Source organism: Onychomys torridus, chromosome 20 (genome assembly GCF_903995425.1).
Source record: "Onychomys torridus chromosome 20, mOncTor1.1, whole genome shotgun sequence".
NCBI lineage: Eukaryota > Metazoa > Chordata > Mammalia > Rodentia > Cricetidae > Onychomys > Onychomys torridus.
Genome location: NC_050462.1, coordinates 17,723,424 through 17,747,289, shown reverse-complemented (window position 1 = coordinate 17,747,289; position 23,866 = coordinate 17,723,424). Strand labels below are relative to the sequence as shown.

At 38.3% G+C, this 23,866-nt stretch overlaps 1 protein-coding gene across 2 annotated transcripts in view; it reads right to left on the bottom strand.

The window, feature by feature from the left end:
* The window catches only part of Dcn (decorin), a 37,351-nt gene extending 21,767 nt beyond the window's left edge, over nt 1-15,584 (bottom strand). Inside the window, exons 1-3 of one of the 2 annotated variants that reach the window (XM_036169835.1) lie at nt 15,232-15,584; nt 11,377-11,624; nt 565-677 (exon numbers count right to left, since the gene is read on the bottom strand). In XM_036169835.1, the coding sequence (XP_036025728.1) occupies nt 565-677; nt 11,377-11,599 (336 nt within the window). In that variant the 5' untranslated portion in view covers nt 11,600-11,624; nt 15,232-15,584. Of the gene's footprint in view, nt 1-564; nt 678-11,376; nt 11,625-12,367; nt 12,512-15,231 lie in introns of those variants that run through there. The other variant, XM_036169836.1, reaches the window with a different exon arrangement.
* Between the last annotated feature and the right edge of the window lie 8,282 nt (nt 15,585-23,866).

Below are 23,866 nucleotides of genomic sequence, written 5' to 3'. Positions count from 1 at the left end.
TGAACACACACACACACACACACACACACACACACACACACACACAAACTTGAACAATCTAAAGTAGAAAGTAATAAATACATATATATGTAGATATACAGTTACTAAACATGTGGATGATTCTTTCTTACTCCAGTGGTCCCAAGAAAACATCAGAGGTTATTCATGCCTCGTTAGAGAATGAATCACAGAACACTAAAGGAATGAGAGCATAAAATAACACTGATGTCAAGGTGTTTTGTGTTATATTCTGACTGAAATGCAGTCTATTTGAGGCAAGACATATATTTAGTCATGAAAACGTGGATAGAGATTAAGGTATAATCTGAAGTACTGTAAGTACTGAAGATGGGGATTATATGTAGAAACAGTAGTGGTTTTTCAATTCTAGTGGCTGCTAAGCATCTTCTGCTTACTTACCATTCACCAGGAAGAGAATCTGATAAACACACACCTGTGTGCTATTTTATTACCTCCTCTAGTTTGGGTCTTACTGTAGGTTTGTTTGGAAAAGACAACGCAAGCCTGATCATATAACCAAGGAAAAGATAAAATGGTTCTTACATGCAGATTCTTCAGGCTCTTAAAGTCACCATCTTTGATCTCAGTGATTTTGTTGTTCTGCAGGTCTAGCAATGTTGTGTCAGGAGGAAGGTCCTTGGGCACTTTATCCAAACCTAGTATAAAAGAAACAGGAATACATACTCTAAGTGAAAGAATTCCCAGTGACAGAATCACAAAAGTTTTTTGTTGTTGTTGTTGTTGTTGTTTTAATTTTTTGAGACAATACTTCACTTTGTAGGCTGCCCTACATTTGCAATCCTCCTGCCTCAGGCTACTAAGTGCTGGAATTAAAACTGCTTCCAACTTACAAAGTGTGCATTTACAAGGAAATTAAAGTTTCACTGATAGATCTGACTGTAACACATTTTCCTCTGACACACACACACACACACACACACACACACATATATTATAGTTGAAAATGGTTCCTAACCAAGTCATAAATTTTTTTTCTTAGTCATAAACTGAAAATATTTCCTGTAAAATTGAATTGTTTTTTGGCATGAAGGAAAATTGTGTTTCTTTTAGTATGTTGCTCAAGTCACTCACTACATGTTGCACCTTAAGAAATGTTTTGTAAATATTTGATAGGAGCACATTATAAACCTGTACTACCCATACAAAAACCTTATCAATAGAGTGCTCCAGCCAAGTTTCCTTCACCTTTTTATAATCCAACATCGACCCAGATTTACATTTAAACTTAGCTAGTTGAACTTGTAACCAAGTTCTTGTTTGTCCAATGAAAATGTACTTAAGCTTTAGGGAGAACAATTCTTTTCATTTTAATTAGAATGCCATGATGATATCAGTTTTAATAGCCATTTTATAACCAATAGATCTATGGTATAGTAGTATACATTATAGTAAATTTGGTGGTATATGTACTGTGAAATTAATTTTTCAAAGCTTTTGTTTTGGAATATAGATTTTCAATATATTAATATAGACACTTAACAACCAAGTGGTCCTTGGTCTTAAAAAATATGTTTCACATGTCATTTAACCTGTTTTGTTAAATTTTTTATTTCCATTTTGGGGAGTATAGGATGCAAAATAAAAACTAGATATTTGAGTCCAGAGAGATGGCTGAGTGTTTAAGAGTGTGTACTACTTTTTCAGGGGATCTAGGTTTGCTTCTTACCACCTATATCAAGCAATCACAACAGTCTGCAAATTCCAGCTTCAGGGAATCCAATGTCTTCTTTTGGATTCATGGACACTGAGATACATACAGTACAAATTCATATAAACTGGTATGTATATATGCATGCCCCTGCCTAAACACACACACACACACACACACACACACACACACACACACACAGACATACCTTATTTGCAAAAAAAATAAAATACCGTGGAAATTCTATTCTCACATAGACAAGTTCCCCATCATTATACAATTTGAAGTACTAATGATCTCAGACTCATTTGACAATTCTTGGTTTCATTTACTAGAGGCTGGATGTACAATTGGAGCAACAGACTTGGAAACAAAATTCATGAAAAATATAACTCACTGCAGTTTTCAATTAAAACTAAGATCACAACAAAATATAATAACTACTATGTTGGGCAGAGAGTGCTCCAGTTCTGAGTTTTTAATGAGCATGGACTCAGATACCACATGGCAATCAAATTTCAAAACTCATTTCTTCCATTAATATTGACATAAATTTAAAATCACTTATTTCTGAGGTCCTTTTTTTTTGCTGTTATTGTTGTTGATCTTGTCCACAGACCACCACTCCAATGACAAGGGGAGGAAATAGTGTTCATATCAATGACCAGTGTCTTAATAAAGTTCAGCATCAAATGCAGTTGGTACTCAGCTGTCATCATATGCTCTGTAAACATAGAATTCATTACAGACATAGTTCCCATGGAAATGTAAGACTGAAGTGTTTTCAACACTGAGAAGTAAACTACAAAACAGCCACCTTGTAGGAGGATGCATGAGGGTACCCTGCAATCATAATCATCGCAGTTTTCAGAAATGTCAATTTGCTAATTGCATACAACTAGCGGAGGTAGACTTCTGCCAACTCTTTGATAATTAGTGTGATCCAACCACGAAAAGACATGATTTCCTTTCATTTGGAATAGAGTGCCATGTCTCATTATTACTGAATTTTTGTTTTCTGTTAGGGATTTAATTTCCATCTATGCTTACTTTTGTATAATTGTGAACTAAAATTCTAGAGGCTGTCTTAACATTTGGACAATGTCAAGTTGACATGAAATCTCACATGTGTAAGGAAAGAACACTATCTCTGAATGGGTGATCCTTGGATTCATGTTGTCACCCTTAAACTTTATAGCAGAAACTGTTTGACCTAAGTTATATGCTTTATAGCTGAAGACTTAGCATAAGAAATACCCCTTCAGTGAACCAAACTAGTGGGAAGTCATGAAATTTAGATCAACAGCTGTGGAGCCTGCATGGGACTGGACCAGGCCCTGTGCATGGTAAGATAATTGTATAGCTTGATCTGCTTAACGGGCGCCCTGGTAGTGGGATCATAATCCATCCTTGGTGCATGAGCTGCCTTTTTCGAGCCCACTACCTATGATGGGACACCTCGTACAGCCTTGAGGCAGGGGGAGGGGCTTGGACCTGCCTTTATGAAAAGTACCTCTCCATGGGAGGCCTTATCTTCTTGTAGGAGGGAATGGGGAATGGCTTGGGAGGGTAAGTCTGGAGGGACAGGAGGAGGGAGTTGAGGGATCATAGATTAGTATGTAAAATGAATTTTAAAAATTCTTAACAAAAAAAAATACCTCCTCAGACTTGTGATATCTGCAGATTATCTCTTGGAAGTCCATTTTAGTGAGAAAAATCATAATGTTTATGTATCTGCTCTGAATTACTGATGGACTCATACCCATTTGATGCCCCTCAGTTTTTATCATTATTACTTTGACCTAGATAGCTTTAGAGATTATTTTAGTCAAAGCTGTGATCTACTATTCCCTTCACAGCAATGTGCTGACAACATGTCAAACTGTCTGTGAATGCTTTTGATACAAGTTGAAACTTAAAGCACGTGGCATCTTTCACCAAGTGACTTTCAGAAAGGGCTGACTGGCATGAACAAAATTCTAGTTAAGGGCGTGGCTAAAAGACAATCCTCCAGGCATCAAATATGATATTTGTGTGTCAAATTTATCTGTACTTACAAGGAAAAAAAATTGTTCCCATATCAGAATCCCTCCAAATTCTATACATTTCACGTCTAGATGAAGAAGCATACAGTTAATTGGCGTATTCAAAGATCTAGGAAAAGTATAATAGTGAAATTACCCAAAATATGAGGTCTTAGAATGTCAGCTGGGCTGTGTTTTCATGTATACTCTGTGATGAAGTTTTTAGCAGACTACATTAAAATAAGAAAAGTAAATAAGCTAATCTAACTACTTTTGATATAAGTTCACATACACACACCAACATACACACATGCATGCACACATACATACATACACACACACACACACACACACACACACACACACACACACACACACACACACACACAATTCTGAGACCATTCTCTGCTTTTATTTTATTACTTGCTTTTAAATATACCTCCTCATAAAACTGAATTGATATCTGCTGAAAGATTGTGTTATCTTTTTAAGCTTTGTTTTAAATGTATGAAGTGATAGGGTTTTTTTAATTTAAAAAGAAAAAATATATATTTATTTGGCTGGGCTTCATGGTGGCTACACTTAATCCCAAAACTTGGAGGCAGAAACAGGGGGATCTCTGAGTTCAAGGACAAGCTGGTTGGTCTACATATCAAGATCCAGGCCAGCCAGTGCTAAATAGTGAGACCTTGTCCAAAGAAAATATTATTTGTTCCAGAAACAAAAAGGGGGGCAGGCAACTTATAACCTAATTGAATCCTCTTTTTTTTTCTAAAGGAAGAAACAAGACCAGAGAAGAAAATCTCCAAGGTAGCTCAGAGCTAAACTAGACCAATAACCAAGATGCTCCAGTTTCTCACTCCAGAAATTTCTGATACGGTCACACATGTGACCATTTCTGCACTCTGAGAACCTACAGTCATCCCTAGAAATACATTTTTGTTCATAACATGGATGTTTTGTGAGAATCTCCTCCCAGCCATTGCTCTTATTCTAGTACCACTGAGAGCTTCCTCATCCTCCTTCCTCTATAAATATACATCCACATCACACCCTCAAACAGTAATCCCTTGAGCTCAAACTCCTTACAGACCACAAACTAATGCATGCATTCTTATCTTTTTAGAATCTTTGCCTGCTCACCTGCAAATTTAGAGTAAACAGAGAAATGTTTTTGTTGTTGTTTTTGTTTATTTCTTTTGTTTTCCATTATGAAGTTGTTCTGGCTCTATACAGGTTTATTTCTGACACAACAAATAAAACCACCAAGCTACCTTGTGGTACTACACTGAAAAGTTCATCAGTATAGTCTTGAAATTTTGTCTGCCACATTGCATCATAAAATCTCTACAGATCCTATTTTCATCAAGGTTTGCTTTTTATTCCAATGTATTATGACAAATCTGATTAGAGGAATATTCATTTTGGTCCCAATTTTCAGTTATCAAATGACTCTATCAATTCTGTCATGTCCATTGTTTCCACCTATGAATGGCTCTCTTTTCTTTGACTGTGATGTATTTTTAAGCCATCTTTAGTCACATCTGTAGCTGAAGAAGATTGTTTGTTCTCTCTGTCTTACATAACCCTGGCTAAGGGGTAATAACTTATTTGCATGGTACATATTTCTCTTGGAGAAGTATAAACTGCAACCTGCTAGATGGAGAAACACATATGCATTCATAGACAGATACTGACAAAAACCAACACAAACACTTCATCTTCAATTTGATCATTGGATCTAAACATTCACTTGAAATGAGTAAGGATAGTGTAATACGTTTGGAATCAATAAAAAAAACCTCAACCTTTTCTGGAAATGTCTTAGAAGGAACACAAAGGAAAATTCATGGAACTTCATTTTAATGAAGACTTAAGAGTTACTTTTAAAAATGGAGAGTGGCCCCAGTTCATAGCTCAGTGAAAGAGTATGTGTTTTAACACATGCAAGACCTTGAATCAATCACTGTTGATACAAAGCTCTCCCAGAACTGTTCAATGTGTCTACTACATTTGGACTACAATAAACGTCAATTAGATGTGAAATAAATATTTTACTATTCATAGAATCATTGGAAATATACACATTGAAAGATTGCTAATTTTAGATGTTAACTAGTTGTGAATAATTTATCTAGTTTTCATTATTCATTTCATTATATATTACCAAAATATATTTATTTGATATGTATTTTATGAAATATCTGGAATTTACCTCAAAGTTACTTGAAAGATGAGGAATATAGTAATTAGTGTAATTTCTTGAGACTATTGAAGCTCTTACATAGATTAAAAAAAGACTTTCATCTGATTAAAAATATTTAAAGTTTATTGATTTGATTTGTATGTATGTGGATGTTTTGCCTGCATGTATGTTCTTGTACTACATGTGTTTCTGGTGTTGATGGAGGTCTGAAGTGAACATTGGATCTCTTTTGAAATTAGACCTACAGATGGTTGTGAACTACAATGTGAATGTTGAGAATTAAATATTAGTCTTCCTCAAGAGCAAGTGGTCTTGACCTCGGAGCTGTTATTTTACAGAATTTGGATATTTAAAGACATTTATTTACATTATTTCATTCTTATGATTTCAAGTTCAGTAACTGTTTTTTATCTTGGTCATTTTATGGCCACAAACCAAGTTGCATAAGCTGTCAGTGTCCTGAAAAGTGTACTTAGATGCTACCTTTCACAGAATTTTTGTGAGAAATCAGTAAACTGTACTACAAATGGATTGTCCATCAGCATGTAGAGCCAGTCTCAATTTTTATTACTATTATTAGTATATTAAGAAAGAATTTAGATTGATTGTTTTGCTGGTGATTAGAGCATTAGTCTCTCTGTTTTTAATCTTCTGTACAATACGATTATTAATAAATGTTATCCTGGAGATTACAATCTATTTTGCAGGTATGTCAAACACAGGTTTTTCATATAACATCTTAGCCCTGAGTTGGTTCTTCTTGTCAGTAAAGACCAGTGTTGTGTTCATTATTGTTCCATGAAGTGCAGGACCTTCAGAGTTTATCTACATAGGTCCATGTGTGGGTAGGAAGCCTTCAGTTCAGTTAGCACGTTTCCCCCAAAATGATAAAACACCCCCCAAATCTGACCCTAATCAACTTCATCCTATTTAACAGAGACAAAGATAGACTCCAGTCTTTTATAAGTCAGTAAAATACAAGATATTTTAAAACCACTTTTGGCTTTAGAATGATTTGGATTAAAATTAATCCAGCCATGAATTAGAGATGACTGAACCACAAGTTAACACACTTGAACCTCTCTGTTCTCATTTGAAACACTGAGATGGAAATATCTTAGAGCTAAGGTTCAATTTGATGGCTGAACACTGTCAGTTTGAACTAAAGCTAATCCTCAGTGTTTATAAAAGCAGGTAATATGTCAGGGGAACATAATATCTTTACCATTTATTTTGATATCTCCCTATTTGCCTAGGATGACCACTGATGTCCCCATAACCCATCTTTCTCTGTAGCCCAAAACTAAACAGGCCTTAAAATTGCAAATCCTCTGGCCAGGTGGTGGTACATGCCTTCAATCACAGCACTCAGGAGGTAGAGGCAGGTGGATCTCATGAGTTCCAGGCCAGCCTGATCTACAGAGTGAGTCCAGGACAGGCTGCAAAGCTACACAGTAAAATTCTGTCTCAAAAAAAAAAAAAAAAATCCAAACCCTCCTTCATCAGTTTCCTGGGTAGCTGGGAATATAGGGTTTTACCAGCACACCTGATTTTGTATAACTTCATGAGCCATGTACATATGAGACAATCAATTTCTGTTTATCTATGAGATAGTATCCTAAATATGAAAGTTACTATTGTAAGAATGTTTATATAATTTTGGGTTCCTGTCTAGCAAAATAAAATGCATATCCATTCATTAAATGAGAAACAAGCTTCTGAAAATATCATTACATACAGGAGGAGGCAAAGCAGGTTTGAGTTCAAGGCTGGGTATCTATAAACAAAACTTTCCATTTCTAAATGATTTTAAAGGTATTGAATTACCTTTCAAAAACCATTTATTATGTGCTTAATTAAAAAAAAAAACTAGACATAAGACAATGATTGTGTATATGTCACTTTTCAGGTCTCATATATTGTAAGTGAGATGAAAGTTATTACGAAATCATATCCCTTGGTGACCCCTGACGCCAACATGAATAGCTGAACCAGAGTCCATAAGCAGGAGAAATTATCCTCCTCCAAGATACCATGTACACAAAACAGAGCATCTGCTGAAGATCCAAATTAGACAGCTTTCAAAGTTCGGGAAAGAATGAGCTAACGCCACCTCCATACTTTTGGTTAGCTGCTCTGTCTCTGTGTGTGTTGTGTGGCCCTGTATGGGGCGACAGTGAACCTGGGTATAAAGGCGCCTCTCCAGCTCGTGGCCGGGAGTAGGACTGGCCGTGAAAGTGCGGTGATACTTTTATTTCTTTGAGGACCCTCCATACTGCCTTCCATAAGGGCTATACTCCTTCTTAATTCTTTCCCAAAAAGGGAGTTCAAGGGCTCCCCTTTTGGACACCCTCCTAAGCCTTGGATAGTCTTAGTATTCTCGATAAAGTAAGTCACTATTACTGCCATTGGGTGATATAGTTTCGATTAGCATCTCCCTGGTAAGGAGTGATCTTTAGAATTTTTTTTTCATGTATTTATGGGTCACTTCTGAGAAATGTGTATTTAGCTCCATTGCTCATTTTAAAAATGTAGCTTCTACCATTGATGAATGTCCCTCAAGCATGGCAGCTTTTAAACATTTTCAGTTGGTTTATGATCTCAAACAAGAAATCTGGCAAGGTATCAGAAAGTTTGCTCTCAATGAGGGTCTCTCATTCATTTGTAACCAAATATTAACAGGACTAAAGGTCATAGAAGTCTAGTCTGGACTGGATTACCCGAGACTCAGTCTTATGAATAGGTGTCTGTGCTGCTATGGTTTCTGAGCAGGAGCTGTCTGGAGCACCTGAGACTGGCTTTCTAGGCACAACCTCAGAACCAATATATTTAGTCTCGGTTTTGTTTACTTTCTTGGTAGTGGATTTTTGGAGTTCTTTCTATGTTCTAGAAAGAGAAACATGACAGTTGTATAGCTAGCAGTTATGTTTTTCCATTGTGGAGGCTGTCCGTCACCTCCTTTGTTCCATTTTCTGGGCCAAAGCTTTGTAATTTGTTACAATACTATTTCTAGTATGCATTAAGTGATAGTTAGAAAAATTGTGATGCACATATACAAGGGACTACTGCTCATTAAAAAATGTGAAATCCTGTCTTTTGCAACATGAATGGAATTGGAGAGAGTTATGTTCAGTGAAACAAACAAGGAATAGAAAGACAGGTATTGAATGATCTCACTCATGTGTGGAATATAAGCAAGCTGATCTTACAAAAGGTGGGGGTAGAATGGTGATGACCAGGAGCTGGGCAGAATGGGTTGCTGGGGAAAGTCTGATGATCCAGGGTTACTAAGTTCAGTTAGAGAAGGATGTTTCACAGGAGGTCCCACAGTCATGCAACTCTAGATAGCTACAATGTACTATATATTTCAGAATGCTAGAGCAAAGGATTTGGAAAAGTCTTTTTCATGATGTAGCAATAAATGTTTGAGAAGACGGGTATGTTTAACAGACTTAACAATTCACTCAGTGCATATTTGTACCAAAATATTACATGGTACCCTTAGTGTATCCACATTTTACAAAATCATATATTTATTAAGAGTAAATATAAAAGGAACAAGTTGTGCTTCCTGTTTACTGTTTTTAAAATAACAACTGGGCTTCTTAATTAGTTAAGACTACATTGGCTGCTTGATTTTTCAATAAAATGTTCTTTATCTGATAAAGATAAAAGAGAAGCTGTGGTTCTCACACGAGCTTCTGGTTCAGCTCAAAAACTGAATTGCAACAGAATCTGCAAAAGAATTTGGCCACTATCTATGGCCACTTCATGTTTACTTTCTCAGGCTTCTGTGCCTTAGATAAGAACATAGTGATAGTACCCTGTAATGAGAACTAGAGCCAGACATTCCATGCATCTTCCAGAAGCATTTACATCACCTCAAAGACAAATGACAGGGCTTTAGTCTCTCAATTTTAATCTCTTGTCTCTGAATGGACAGTTTAAGAATCAATGTTGTTTAACATCAGCATAAATAACCCTCAGTGGAAAACATGGAGTCAAGCATTTAAATTGAAAATGTCTGCTCATACTCTATAGTATATAGGTAATATTGACTAAAGATTGGACATTGTACCTCCTCTGCCTTGTTAAAAACTCCTCCAAGTATAATCCCATGGAAACTTTAGCCATGGAAACTGATAAGAATTCACATTCCCACCCCTAAAATGCGACTGATCCATCTTAGGGTGTAATATACCAGATAAAGGAATGGATCAATGAACTAGCTGTAGCCTTCGTGAAGCATCTGTATACACTCTCACTGGAGTTTTAAAGTGAGGTACAGTTTGTGTGATCACTGAAGAAGACTGAGATAAATGTTTCTCGGTTACTGATGTTGAATCATTTTATGTTTTTCTGAGCTCCTTTGTTAGTGCATTCCTTTGCTTAATATTAGAGGCCATTTCTTGGCAAAATATGGCTACCAAATTGCCCAGAATAAATATGGAGCTTCTCAAAGAATCACTTTGTTTTGTTGTGCTATTCCTTCCATGAGGAAAGACACATAGCAAAAGGGTAGTCCCATGGTCATTTCTTCCCTTTACCCTAAGAAAATATACAAGCAAAGGAGAAGAAAGGAAAAGCAGCTGCCATGGGAACCAAGTCCATTGACCTTTAGCCCAACTGCTGAGCCTTCAAACTTTCTGAAGATTTATCTTCTAAGCATGTGGTTCTTGGAATTCCAGGCCACTTTTTTAACTTTTAAAAGGATAAGTCGGTTGTCTTTCATGTCTTAGGCTAGAGTTTCATTCGCCAAGATTATATCGGATATTTACATTGTAGTGTAGTTGTAGTTATTTCTTTTGAAATTTTCTAAAGACCATAATCATGTGGGCTATAAACTTCCAAAGGTAAGAAGAAAACCAAGACCAGAGGATAAAGGGAATATTTATGTATCTGGAAGATAAATTTCTGTTGCACAATCCAACTCGTTTTGCTTCTGATAACTGCATATTTGGCAAGTGAGTAATGTTTAATCTTTGGTGCCTGGACCCTGTAAAGAGTAAAGGGACTTTCCTAACATCTAACATCTGAAGAAAACAAATCATGAATTGAAAAATCAAAAACAACAATAACAAAAAAAAACAACCCTAGAAACAGACTACAAGATGGTAACATTGGTAGACATTTTACTTTTACTTTGCAAAAGGAGGTCTGTTAAAGTCAGAAAGACTTCATTTTTATGTGATTCATTGCAAATTGCAGAGTTGATGGAACTGACTTAAGAAGGGCCTGGGGATGGGGAAGGGATGCCATGTGGAGAAAAAGCAAAAGGAATCCTAGCTTCACTCAGTGCTCCTTCTCTCTGTCCTTGACTGCTTCCCTTACTCCTCGTTAGGTGGCGCTGCCTCTTGCTTCTGGAATCACAGAGATAAATCCTGAAAATACCAAACGCTCTGAGAATCCACTGCCATGAAGAAAGAAGATGCCTGAGGATGGCCTGACTCACTTACCCAGATCGGAACACTGGACCACTCGAAGATGGCATTGGCAGCGGAAGGGACACACAGGTCCCAGGGGCTCCAGGTGTGGTAGATCAGGAGGAAGACCAGAATCTTCCGTTTCTGCCGCGCCGGAAGCCTCATCTTCCAGCATGAAGTCGAATAAGCCTCTCTGTTCAAATGGTCCAGCCCAAGAGACGTGTGCCAGAAGGAGTAGGATGAGCGTCGCCTTCATGATTATCTCATGTATTTGGAACAGCCTGGAACAAAGCAAAAGGTTCAGGAGTGAGCTTGCCACTTAATTCATGTAGTATTTCTTACATAATAGCTCATAGCAGAGTGAGTATAGAGAAAATAACACTTTGTTATGCAGAAGTCAGGCATTCAAAAAGTCTTTGAAAGGTGGTAAAGGTGATTACAAGCACGTGTAAATCATTTGCTTCCTAGTAGCAATCGAAACAGGACTAAACTGCTCGTCTCATCTTGGGGCCTGAATTATGATGAGGTGGCACATCACTGGCCCGTTGCTTTTGACTGAGGAGGTGGCACATCACTGGCCCGTTGCTTTTGACTGAGAAATCATCTTGGTATTTTCCATGCTCACTCGATGGTGCCATACCACAATCAAATAAGTCTCTGCCTACACAGTGAGACGTCTCCACATTGTACCAGAGACACCTCGTCAAGTCATGTTCATCTCCATATCCTCCTGAGTTTTCCTTGGTCTAGGGTCCCTCACCATCTCCTTAAGTATTGTAATAGACTCCTACTCATTTCTGTCCTGAACATTTCTTTTATTCCAGACCATCATTGTCTAAAACTTCAGCTTCACCTTACCCAGTTCTACTGTCACCATTGGTTGACATCTTATGACTTGTCCACGACAATCGTGTTCTCTGATCTGTTGATACTTACTGAAAGCTACATTTCTCTGCACCTTCTCTCTCTCTCTCAAGAATAGACTTCAACCCTGACACTCAGACCCCCTTGCCATTTTGCTTACCTATCTTCCGAAGAACTTTAGAGATTATGTGAGATTCTGGGGTTCCCTCCTGTATGTCCTGACTCTTCCAAGCAGGGTCCTGCTCTTTGCCTCTTCTGTGATCCTGAGCACACGGCTCTGACCTCTTTTAATGAACTTATCACATATTATAATGTGTTTTGTGTGTTCATTCTGTCCCCACGTTAGCGGATGTTCTCTCTCAGGGCGTGCCTTATTATTCCTTGTTCTGTACCCATGCCTTGCACAATATTTTGAACACAAATGACTCAGCTGAACATCAGTTTATTAACAATACAGTGTATTCTATTTGTTCCAAGAAACCAAATAGGTCTGATGCTTTAAAACACAAAGTGTGTATTTACACCAAGTGTCAAGTTATTTGGATATAAATCAAATAACTCCAAATGACCAGTCTAAATAACAAAGTACATTTGCTTAGATGGAGATCAAGCAGTCTATTTTTGAGATGGTATGGCTTAATATCCCTCTGCAGCTCTATAAGCAATCCCCAAGCATATTGCGGGTGTTACTTTTAGATTCATGATCTCAACTTAGAAATATACATTTACTCTTGTACAGCTGCATCTCTGCAAATACAAATAAAATGTTTGAGTCACACTTTGCCATCATCATTACCAAATAACAAAAGAAAACAGCATCTTTGAAGAGATACAGAATGCATATCCTAGAAACTTTAGCCAGATCCACTAGGAAAGAAACAAATGATTTGTCATTTAAAAAATTCCCCTTTCATTCTTAGTTCACTTTTAATACTGGAGTGTGTCTAAAACAGCACACAACATACAGGACTGTGATTTTCAGTTATAAAGCTCATAAAGATTGTGATTCACTCAACTGCCCTGAGTTCAATACCAAGTGTTCTCCAGAAGCCCATTCCCACTGAATTCCTGAGTCTCTCTTAAAGGGAGGTTATTGTTTTGGCAAGAAGTTTTCTTGGATTGCTGTAAAGGAGAGGCCTCCTAACTGTTTCACATTAAAATGCAATGTTTATGGTTTACCACACGTTTGCTGGCCTTGCATATTTAATGCCTTGTCATAATTTTAGGAGAAAAGAAAATGAATCAAAGTAATCTCAGCTTTAATAAAGGGGAAAGAGTTAGTGCAGATGTCTCTTGATAATCCATTCACCAGAGCAGAAATGCCTGGTGGCTTCTCTAACAACCCAAAAAAGGAAATGTTGAGCACTGGCTCAGAGGACTACTCATCATTTATGTTTGTTTACCCTTGTTAAAACAGTGCAAATTCTCTGCACAATCTTCCCTTAGATTAAAGCTGATACAGTTAGACTGCACACCACCTCAGCTATTTATTCTTCTCTTTCTCTCTCTCTCTCTCTCTCTCTCTCTCTCTCTCTCTCTCCTTGTGTGTGTGTGTGTGTGTGTTAACTCCATTATCCTAGAGAAGAAAAGCATGTCTGTAAATTTTATTCAAAATTTCCCATGATATTCTGTTATAATTTCTTTTAGAATACTCAAAGATCCAGCATGTTAGAGCCATTAATATTTGCCAAGGGTTCTCATGATTTCTTTAGTGTTTCTTTGGTTTTTTTTGTTTTTGTTTTTTGGTTTTTGGTTTTTGTTTTTGTGTGTGTGTGTGTGTGTGTGTGTGTGTGTGTGTGTGTGATAAATAGCAAATAGAACAGCAGAAAGAAGTTGTTCTTATACAAAGACAGGAGACTGTAACAGAGGCGACACACTCTTTACATCTCACGGAAACTGTTACTCTCAAATATTTGCAATGGCACTCTTTCACATTTGCTGTAGTTTAGAAATCTCTCATCAAAAGTAATACTTGCTTCCCCTATTTAATTAGCCGTATTGTCCAGATTCACTTTTGTATAAACACGTTTATACTTTTGGTGGTCGTTTCAAAGCTAAAACTTAACACTTAAGTAGCAAAAGGATCTGTAAATACAGAACAAAATTTAAATTCCCCAGTATTTGTTGAATTCAAAACTTCAGTAACAATAGAAATAATTAAAAGCAAAGCAATAAAAGTAACATTTGTCCGTAAACAAGAGCTACTATAAAACTCAAATTTTGTTTTGTTTTGTTTTTCTTTTTTTTTCTTTTCCTGGTAAAATAAACAGCAACAGGAAAAAAGCTATATGCATTGAGATCACTGGGGCATACTTAACTAGTCTCTTTACTCTGCTTACCATTAAAATGAGAATCAACCCCCATCCTCACCTCACAGGCAAGGCACCTCTTCAGAAAGTTTCATTTGCTTTGAATATATTGACAGGCACATTTATTTATATCCAAGAAAATATGTGGCTGTACTACCTCAGATCTTAAACATAATCAATATTTTCAGTGTTGCTTTCTACCTCTCTGGTAATAATTGCTATTCATTTCTGGTGTTGCAGAAACAGACATTATATCTCTATAGCTAGACTGTTGACTTACTGAGGTTTTAAAGGATTGTGAAGTATGCAAGAATCCAGGACGGGAATAAATCTTTAAACAGCAAACCTAGACACAAGCAGTAGACTAGTTTAGAATGCTTTTCTGTTAGCAGACCATAAAGAGTGAAGCCTTTCATCAGTACAAATGCAAAAACATCAGTATACACAGTCGTGTTGTTGTTACAGGTTTTTTAATAAGCATCTTTGCAAGAATAAAAGAGAAAACACTAAAACATTGCATTCAAACAATTATTTTACCGAGTACTTCTGTTTTCAGGCAGCTCTTGTTTCTAATGTTGCATCAAGATTATTAAAAGTTTAGCACAACTTCTTTTCGTTTCTTTCTCTCACTAGGTATTTTTTTTTCCCTGCCCTCCACTTGACGGAAGTTTTATGAGCCTATAGCAGAGTTCAGGACAATTATTGAAAGCCATACCTTTTAATCCGGGTATTTGCCACGGGAGCCCTCAGAGCTGAGATGTAATTACACTAAATATTCAGCCCAAGCAAAAGAGTTTGCAGGTGTGGAAAGGAGGAGGGGTGCTGCTCTCTGGCTGTCACTAGGTTGCAAACCTCCAGCTTCTACTCCATAGCCCAGGGAGAAACGAAGGTTTCACTCAGTGAGCACAACCAGCTGACACCCACATTAGATCATATGGTAATGATACGTCTCTTGTATTGTAGCCAGAAACTTTATCGGCCTCCTTTTTTTTCCCCTCTACGTTTGCTTTATTCCTTTTGCATCCGCCTAACATTCCAAACTGCTTTTGTCGTCCAGTGGAGTAACTTGATTTGATTTTTTTTTTCTTATTTTTTTTTCTCCCCTGAAAAGATCGTCACTGAAGAGTTTGTCTCCCCCAACCCCCAACCCCATTCCACTCTCCACCCTTTCCAGCCTTGTTTGTGAGCAGTATTTATTAGCCTTCTGAAATTCTTGTGTGTGTGTGTGTGTGTGTGTGTGTGTGTGTGTGTGTGTGTGCGCGCGCGCGCGTGTGTGCGCGCGCGCTTTGGAGATGTGTGGGTATGCAAAATGGAGTGAAATGAATCTTGTAGCTGTTTTAAACGTGGTCTTCAGAGCAGCCTCACGTGGAATTCCTCCTGGGCTCTGAAGTTCAAGCACTGTGCGGTTCTCTGCTCATTTTGAATGTATTTCTAGAGTGTTCTGGAAGAAAGCCAGAATTTAATCTAGAAAGCATGTCATTTATTATTTTCATTACTCACGATTTAAAAATCTTTCTTATTGTCCACACTTGGCTGTTGCTAAATCAAACACATAGAAACCAGAAGCTGATTATAATATAATTTAGTTTGTGGGGTTTAAAAAAAATGATTTTTATAGATGGGACCTTTAAGGAGTCCGGGCTTTCTGTGGCTGTTTCCAAATTTCAGTCAACAGGAAAAAAAAAGAAGAAAGAAAGAAAGTGCAAATAGATGAAGAGATGTTTATTTAGTCACTGAAAAAAGTTTTAGAGATTTTATAATCCTGTTGCTCGATCCTGTGGGTGGTTCTGTTTGCCTCTCCAGGTTCTGACCTGCATGTTTAAGCTCAGGCCCCCAGGCCCTTACCAGGTGGGAACTTGAAATCAACATCTGTGAAAAGTGAGAAGATCCCCCTCTGCACCTCCTCTGCACCTCCTCTCCCCTCCCTCTAGTCATCTAAGAGTAAGCTTTTACAGTAAATATTCTTTAGTTCTATGAAGCTGGAAGGGATTAAATTCTTGAGAGGGAATCTGGGGGAGGGGCAGGGGCTACACTGGTTTTGACTCTGTTCCCAAGGCTGACTGCATGTCCTTTCGCTCTTCAGTCTACCCAGGCCCTGCTTGCAGGGAGCGATAACATACTGGGTGCCTTCGAGTCAAGTACAAGCCTTAGCTGACATTGCTGCGAACATCAGGACCTTTCCTCTACCATTAATTTATTTCCTCCTCTGTATGTCCCTTGTATTCAAATCTTTTTTCTTGCATGTGATGACTCTTGCATACAGAGTCGCTCTAACTAATATAGTTATAGTATTTAGCAAATCATCTCAGAAATACCCTGTGAATTACCAAAGACAGTCACAGATTGACTCCGGGCTGGGCTGCACTTTGACCATGATCTTTGTTAATCTCTGATTTGTTCCTTAGCCATACAGAACATTACTAGGGTGAATCACAGCAAACTGCGACAGTACTTGTTACCCACTGTAGAAGCAAGACAGAAGAAGAAAGAAAGGCAAAGGAATAGGAAAGAAAAGCAGAATACAGATGACAGGAGGAACAGAAAGAGATATACACATCATTTCATTTTTCACTATTGGAGACACTTGGTTTAAGGTTCACATCTGGGTTCTTCCCTATGAAAACAGGTTTTGAATTAAACAACTCCCACAACCTCTCAGCTCTACAGTGGCTGCACCCAGGGAATGAATGCAAGAAACCACTACTCAATTCATAGCTTTAGATGGAACACGGAAGAAGACAATAGATAGAAACAATTGACTTAAGGCCTGGCCTTTTCAGTGTAAGTTCTCCGCCAACATCGCCTCCCTTTATTTTCTGGAGTGTTACATACTTTTCCCTTGAGTCAGGCAAGAGGAACAGTGTTTACTCTTTCTATTCCACAAAAAATGAAAACTGGAGACCAGTGACCCACCCACGCCTGTGCAGCTAGTAAGAAGCAAAGCAAAACGCAACTCCCAGGGGTTCTCGTTCTGAATCTAGGTTACAAAGCTGTGCTATATCATAAGGGAAATAAACATTAACCCAGAGAGAGTTATATTGAGTCACTAAGACAGCATACCTTCCCATGTTCAAAACTGTGCTGAAGTTCAATACTGGGGCCAGAGAAACAACTTAGAAGGTAGCCATATTTATTCCTCTAGTCTGTCAATGTTAATTACTATCTGGAACCCAGGTAAAGGTGGAAGGAAAGAGCCAATTCCTCAAATACACATCGCGCGCGCGCGCACACACACACACACCACTTTAATCATTATCATCTAGTTTTTCAAAAGTTTTAAGAAGTTATAATACTGCATAAACCTTGTTCATACATTTGTAGTAATAAATATTTTCATTCATTGTCATGACTTTTTAAATTTAGTGACAACTTTAAATTTCCATACATTTATCGAACTCCATCTTCAATTTTCTACAAATTACGTGTTATATAGCTAATATACTGTCATTTCCTTTTTTTAGATGCAAGAACATAGATCTCTGTAAAATCATAAAAGGAAGGTAAGGACACCATCAGTGGAGTCCAGGTCTGCATTCTTTATGTTAGGAAAGAATGATGCCGAGGCCGGAAACAGCACTTTGTAGAGATTGCTTAAGTGCCCCCTGGTCTGCAGCGTTTGAGAATTGGATTCTCTGAAATCCTGGCTGCCGTATAAACATGTGAAATATTCCAGCTCAGAGTGAATACAGAGCTGTTGCTAAGTCCACTCACACTGCAATATGCTCACACTGACAGCCCACCAGCGAGGGTCACTATGATCCACAGGCTCTCAAGGTCCATTTTGAAGTTAGTCACTTTTTCTCACCTAAATCACACCCAGGTGGGTTATGTTACACCCTGAATACTATACATCTGAAGAGCACTGAAGACCAGAAGTTCTTCCTGACATACTTGTTTTCTAAGAGGTCTTGGAAGTCGGTAACTATCTTCAGAAACCAATGAGACGGGCTTACTTCTAGACTGGTTATCCAAAATGAAGTCAAGACAGGCAGAATTTGCATAACTCTACACCTTAGCAACATAGACGGATTTCTTCCCCAGCAAAGGAAAATGGGGAGGATGAGACCCAGTGAGAGAAGTTTCAGGAAAAGTTGGTGTGTAGAGAATTTTCCCTTTGACTCTCTTCTGCCTCAGTGTCCCCAACCCATTGCCACTGTGTTCATTACGCTTGTGTACCTTGTGTGAGTTAGCAAAACTTTTCTATCCCACAGGCATTCAAATTTTAAAATGCGGGCAGCCATTGTGCTGTCTCCTGTGTGAGCGAATACTGAGCTTTAACGAAGGCTAATGGGTAAGACATTAAGAACTCTGTCTGACCTTCCCCAGTAAAACACACACACACACACACACACACACACACACACACACTTGTTCTTTGTTCTGTTGCTGTAGCCCTTGTGAACATTGTTTCCTAAGCCTTGCTTTGGACATTCAAGTTCAAAAATGAGAACTGCATCTCCGCCCCCCTCCTCCCCCCATTGCTCAGCAGCTCTCAACTCTAACAACTTTCAACGCATTGATATGATGCTGCAATTGAACAAATTTCTTCCTTAGCATTTGAGTTAGACAAGCCTGGTTCTAATATTTCACTTTGTATTATTAATGATGCAGCTTTCTGGAGGGGGGGGGTGTTCTTCTTCTTCTTCTTTTTTTTTTTGAGACAGGGTTTCTCTGTGTAGCCCTGGCTGTCCTGAAACTCACTCTGCAGACCAGGCTGGCCTCAAACTCACAAAGATCTGCCTGCCTCTACCTCCTGAATACAGGGATTGTGTGTACCATTACAGCCTCTAGACACAGCTTTCTTTATATCTTAGTTTTACTTGCCTTTGGAGATGCTAAGATGCATATATGGACTTTATAAACCTTTACAGGTCCCAGGTTAAGATTCTGTACTCTGAGCCATGACACAGAAACAGAGTAGCCTGGGCTAATATAAGCAATGCATAAGGAAGATACAAAGATACAGCCTTTCTCTGCAAGGCCATATGCTATCACTTAACTGTATGACTCTTCAGTGTTTAAGAACAACTTTTTTCTTTAATTCTCAATTTCTGTCAAAATATTTAGTTTTCTTTATGTCCTGGGCCAATCAATCAACATTTATTGAATAGCTGGAGGTAGTTAGGCAAGGCTATAAGGATTTATATGGCACAAAGAAGTAAGAGGTAACTAGTTATTTACATAAGAGAATCTTAGCAATGTCATGACAGAAAACCTACATATAAAGCACAATTCCTGGCCAAATAAAATATGATATAGTTAACAAAAATTGTCTTAGTAAGACAGAGGAAGAATAAGGTGGAGATCATTTTACACATGAGTGGTTAGATAACTGGTCGTGAAGAACAAGATAAAATGTGAGTGGAATCATGAGGAAGTTTTAAAAAATGCATTTGGCATGAAAGGGAGGTGATAGCTTAATTGAGGCAGACAGAGCAGCACCAACCAAACCTTGACTGCAAAAGCAGGCAGAAGATAACGTGTGATGGAATGGAAGCTTAATAGACATGGTCTTTAACAAGCTGGGGTTCTTTCATCCTCCCTTGAATGTTTAAGAGTTGCCATGAGTGTTCAGTGCTTCGCATTGTTGCAGAAGTAAGGCCGGGGAGAGCCAAAGGACAGAAGGACTTTGAAAGTCTCCCATGAGGCACTTGTCCAAGTATTCATTCATTTCTTCAGCAAATATTCAGTTAGTGATGAACATGTTCCAGCTACTGTCTAGAAACTAGATTTTTATCAAAGACACTGTAAGGACATAATAACATGAGAAAAGAAAAAAAAAAAAAAAACATTATCTCATCAGGCCATATCCACCCAGTTTGTCCAGGGTAGGAAAACAAGAGTCGAATTTGGATGATAATTGCAGGCTCTCGCTTTAGTCTTGACAATAATATCTTGGCAACATGATAAGCTTGCCAGACATGGGGCGGCTGCTCGGGAAGCTGATATGATATAGTAAAGAGAAGTGTTTGGGTTGTCAGTTATAATAGGTGTAGCATGAACCTTAAAAAAGTTCTTATTAATAAAATCAAATCTGAGGCCAGGTATTGGGGTGAATGCTGGAAGATCAGAGAAACAGAATATGCCACAGCTACCTCACTCCACCAATTCTTCAGATGGTCTTGTTTCCTTAGACTGGAAGCCTCTGTGTCCTTATCCGAATGGGTCTCAGCTGAACTGTTGCTCAAAAGCCTGAATGCTTAACCAGCCAAATGCTTCTAGTTTCTGATCTTCACACCTTATATATCTTTCTACTTTCTGCCATCACTCTCTGGGATTAAAGGCATGTGTCACTTTGCCTGGCTGTTTCTAATGTGGCCTTAAACTCAGAGATCCAGAGGGATATCTGCCTCTGGAATGCTAGGATTAAAGGTGTGTGCTACCACTGCCTATCCTCTATGTTTAATATTGTGGTTGTTCTGTCTGTGACCCCAGATAAGTTTATTAGGGTGCACAATATTTCAGGGAACACAATACCACCACAGATAGGCCTTGTGGTGTGTTCTTTAAAATAATTATCCCAATCAAAGCTCATGTTGATCAGTTTTGAAAGTGAAGAACTGGTGTGCAAGCAATCCATATATTCCGGTGTGTGTATCACTTCCACTTCTTGTGCCACATTGGTAGCTCAGAAGAGTGACTGCTCAGCATGCATTACCTTGAATGAGAACACAGAGTGGAGAACAATGATAACAAAAAACAAACAAACAAAAAAGGAATGAGTGAGTTGGCTAAAGCTCTCGATGCTTGTGACAATCTTAACTATCCTACATGGGCTTGATTGTTAGGACAATAAAACAATAGTGATGCTGATATTACAGTGAAGTGATAATTCAGCCTGAAATACACAGCATGAAGAAAGGATTCACATAGTATCGTCATCTCTCTACTGAATTCATCAATGGGAAAGACTTTATTCTGAAGGAAGGTGTCTCTTACAAAGTGTTGTAAATGCTGACATGTCACAGATGAAACTGCCGTTGGGCCTATAAGTATTAGAAATGACTATAAACTTTAATGGAAAGAGCAGAAAGCCAGGTATGACCTGGAAGATGACATCCTGGGTCCTTGTCATACCTATTCAAAGATGAACTGACACGTACTCTGGAAACAAGGCCTGCCTCCAAAGACCTCTTCCTTTGGTAGTGTTCAACAAAGACATACATCCCATGTAAAGACTAAACTTGAGGCTAAGCCTAGAAAAGATGCACTAGAACAGTCTTTAAAACCTGGCCTGGGGCACTACTCAGGGGCAGAGCAGCTGCCTAGCATAAGCAAGGCCCTTGGTTCAGTGTTCACACTGGTCACTGAATTCTTTTTAGTTATAATACTTAATTATGGAAATCAATGAAAGTACTGTGTTTGGATTTTCCTTGAACAAATATTTCTTCTTGTTGTTATGCTATAGAGAGTCAGGGACACAGACTCTGGGGCCAGGTTGCTGATGTTTGATTCTGTTCTGCCCTTGACCATCTATGTGACTGTACACAGCTTCTCCAGGAATGAGATGAGCACTCTCATATATGACTAAAAATGAGTCAAGGCTATACAAAGGATCTCAACAAACCTGTCGGAGTTGAGGAGTCTGACGTTCATGTCAAGTAACTGATTTTGGAGTGGTCCGAGGACGTAAGGAATTCCTGTCTCCTCCTGCCCTTTCTTCCGTTCCTGCCCCTGAAAGCTAACATCCTGTTGACTTTGGAGCACACAGCTGCAGGTCCTGTCTGCAGTGTGTGCTTAATTCTGGGCACCTATTGGGTCTGTAAATAGTCTCCTTTAACTTCGCACTGTAGCCTAGGAAAAGTAAATGCTCTGCCTGCCACCAAAGCAGCCTTGTAGAGTCTGAGAAGGCAAATGAATGAAAAGTTTTATTCTAAACTCACTCTTGCAAAATAAGGACTTCATTTAGCAGCCTGTTGAGAACTATCCTGTAGGATCGACCTGTCCTATAGTTTTCTCTATGGAAAGTATTGCTTTGATAATTTATGAGATGAAATTTCAGTGCAGATGGATATTAACACAGCAGCATGATACAACTCCTGATTTGAACTTGGTGAGGATTTTTAGTTTGGAGACCATTCTGTATCTTGAATAAATCTTTTAAAATCACCTAAGCAAATATTACCTCTGGAAATAATTTATGTGCCCATCTTTTAGAAAGCTGCATGAACTTATCATATTTTTAAAGGCACTAAATCACCAACATGCAGGCTTCCTTTATAATTAGGAGCCTGTGGGGACAACAAAAGAAACTTGGAGCATGATCACATTTGGCTTGGCGTTTCAGTTCTAAATCTCTTTGGCACTTCCTTCATCAAAAGATTGGCTTCTCATGAAACATCCTTCCTCCTGGAGGCCAGTTTCAATCACTTCTCCAGCATCACTAATGGTCTAAGATAATACAAAACCCAACGAGAAAGAGAGTGCTTAATTCTTTCCACAGGCCAAAAACCATAGAAGTTTCTACTATCAAAACATTCCCCAAGTAGGTGATTTGTCTACCCTCTGGAAGATAAGGTTGTTATGTGCCACATAGTGAAAGCTGCAGAGAGAGCATGGGAATGTGGAGATGCATTTTGTTTTTAATTCCATTCTCTGTAGTTGCACATCTTTACAATTGCCAGCTAGAGATTAAAATGTGATGGCACCAGGATCATGGCCATGGGCATTTAATGATGTTATTATAGATCTGGTGGCATTGGAAGAAAGCTTTTCTTTCTATTTAGTTTGTTTTCCCTTTATTGTGGCAAAATATCCACAGCATAAATATTCCCATTTTACACTTGAAGTGGTTATGCTAACAGAATAAAGTACATTTCCAGTGTCATACACCCATCACTGTGGTCCGTTTTCAGAGCTTTATCGTGCAGAACAGTATGGATACATCTCCTTCTTCCCTCAAATGCTTGGAGCCCTCCATTCAACTTCTTCATCCATGAGTCCACACATTTAAGGCCAAATAAAAAGATCATAATAAGCTTTCAATTTGGGGATAAGACAGGCTTTCTATTTTGTAAGGGAGAGGCTAAATGTTCTTTAAAAAATTAAACAGGAGGAAGATGGAATGGTAGTAACTAAAAGAAAGGAGCTGGGGTTCTACTCCTTCTGCAAGAGGGGTTTCTAGAACCTAATCCCGGAGTTAGCCAAAGAACCCCGAAGGACCAGAGGCCTCAGAGCTTGCTGTTCCGTACCAAAGGTGGAATTTGGAAATGCTTATTGGTCTTTATGAAAATAAATGCCAGAACAAATGTGATACCCAGTGTACAAGTTTTCTTTGGAAAAAAAAATCCTCAAAAATGCCCTAATGGTGTCAAATGTGTGTTTATAAAACGCCTGTCATGGACCAGATG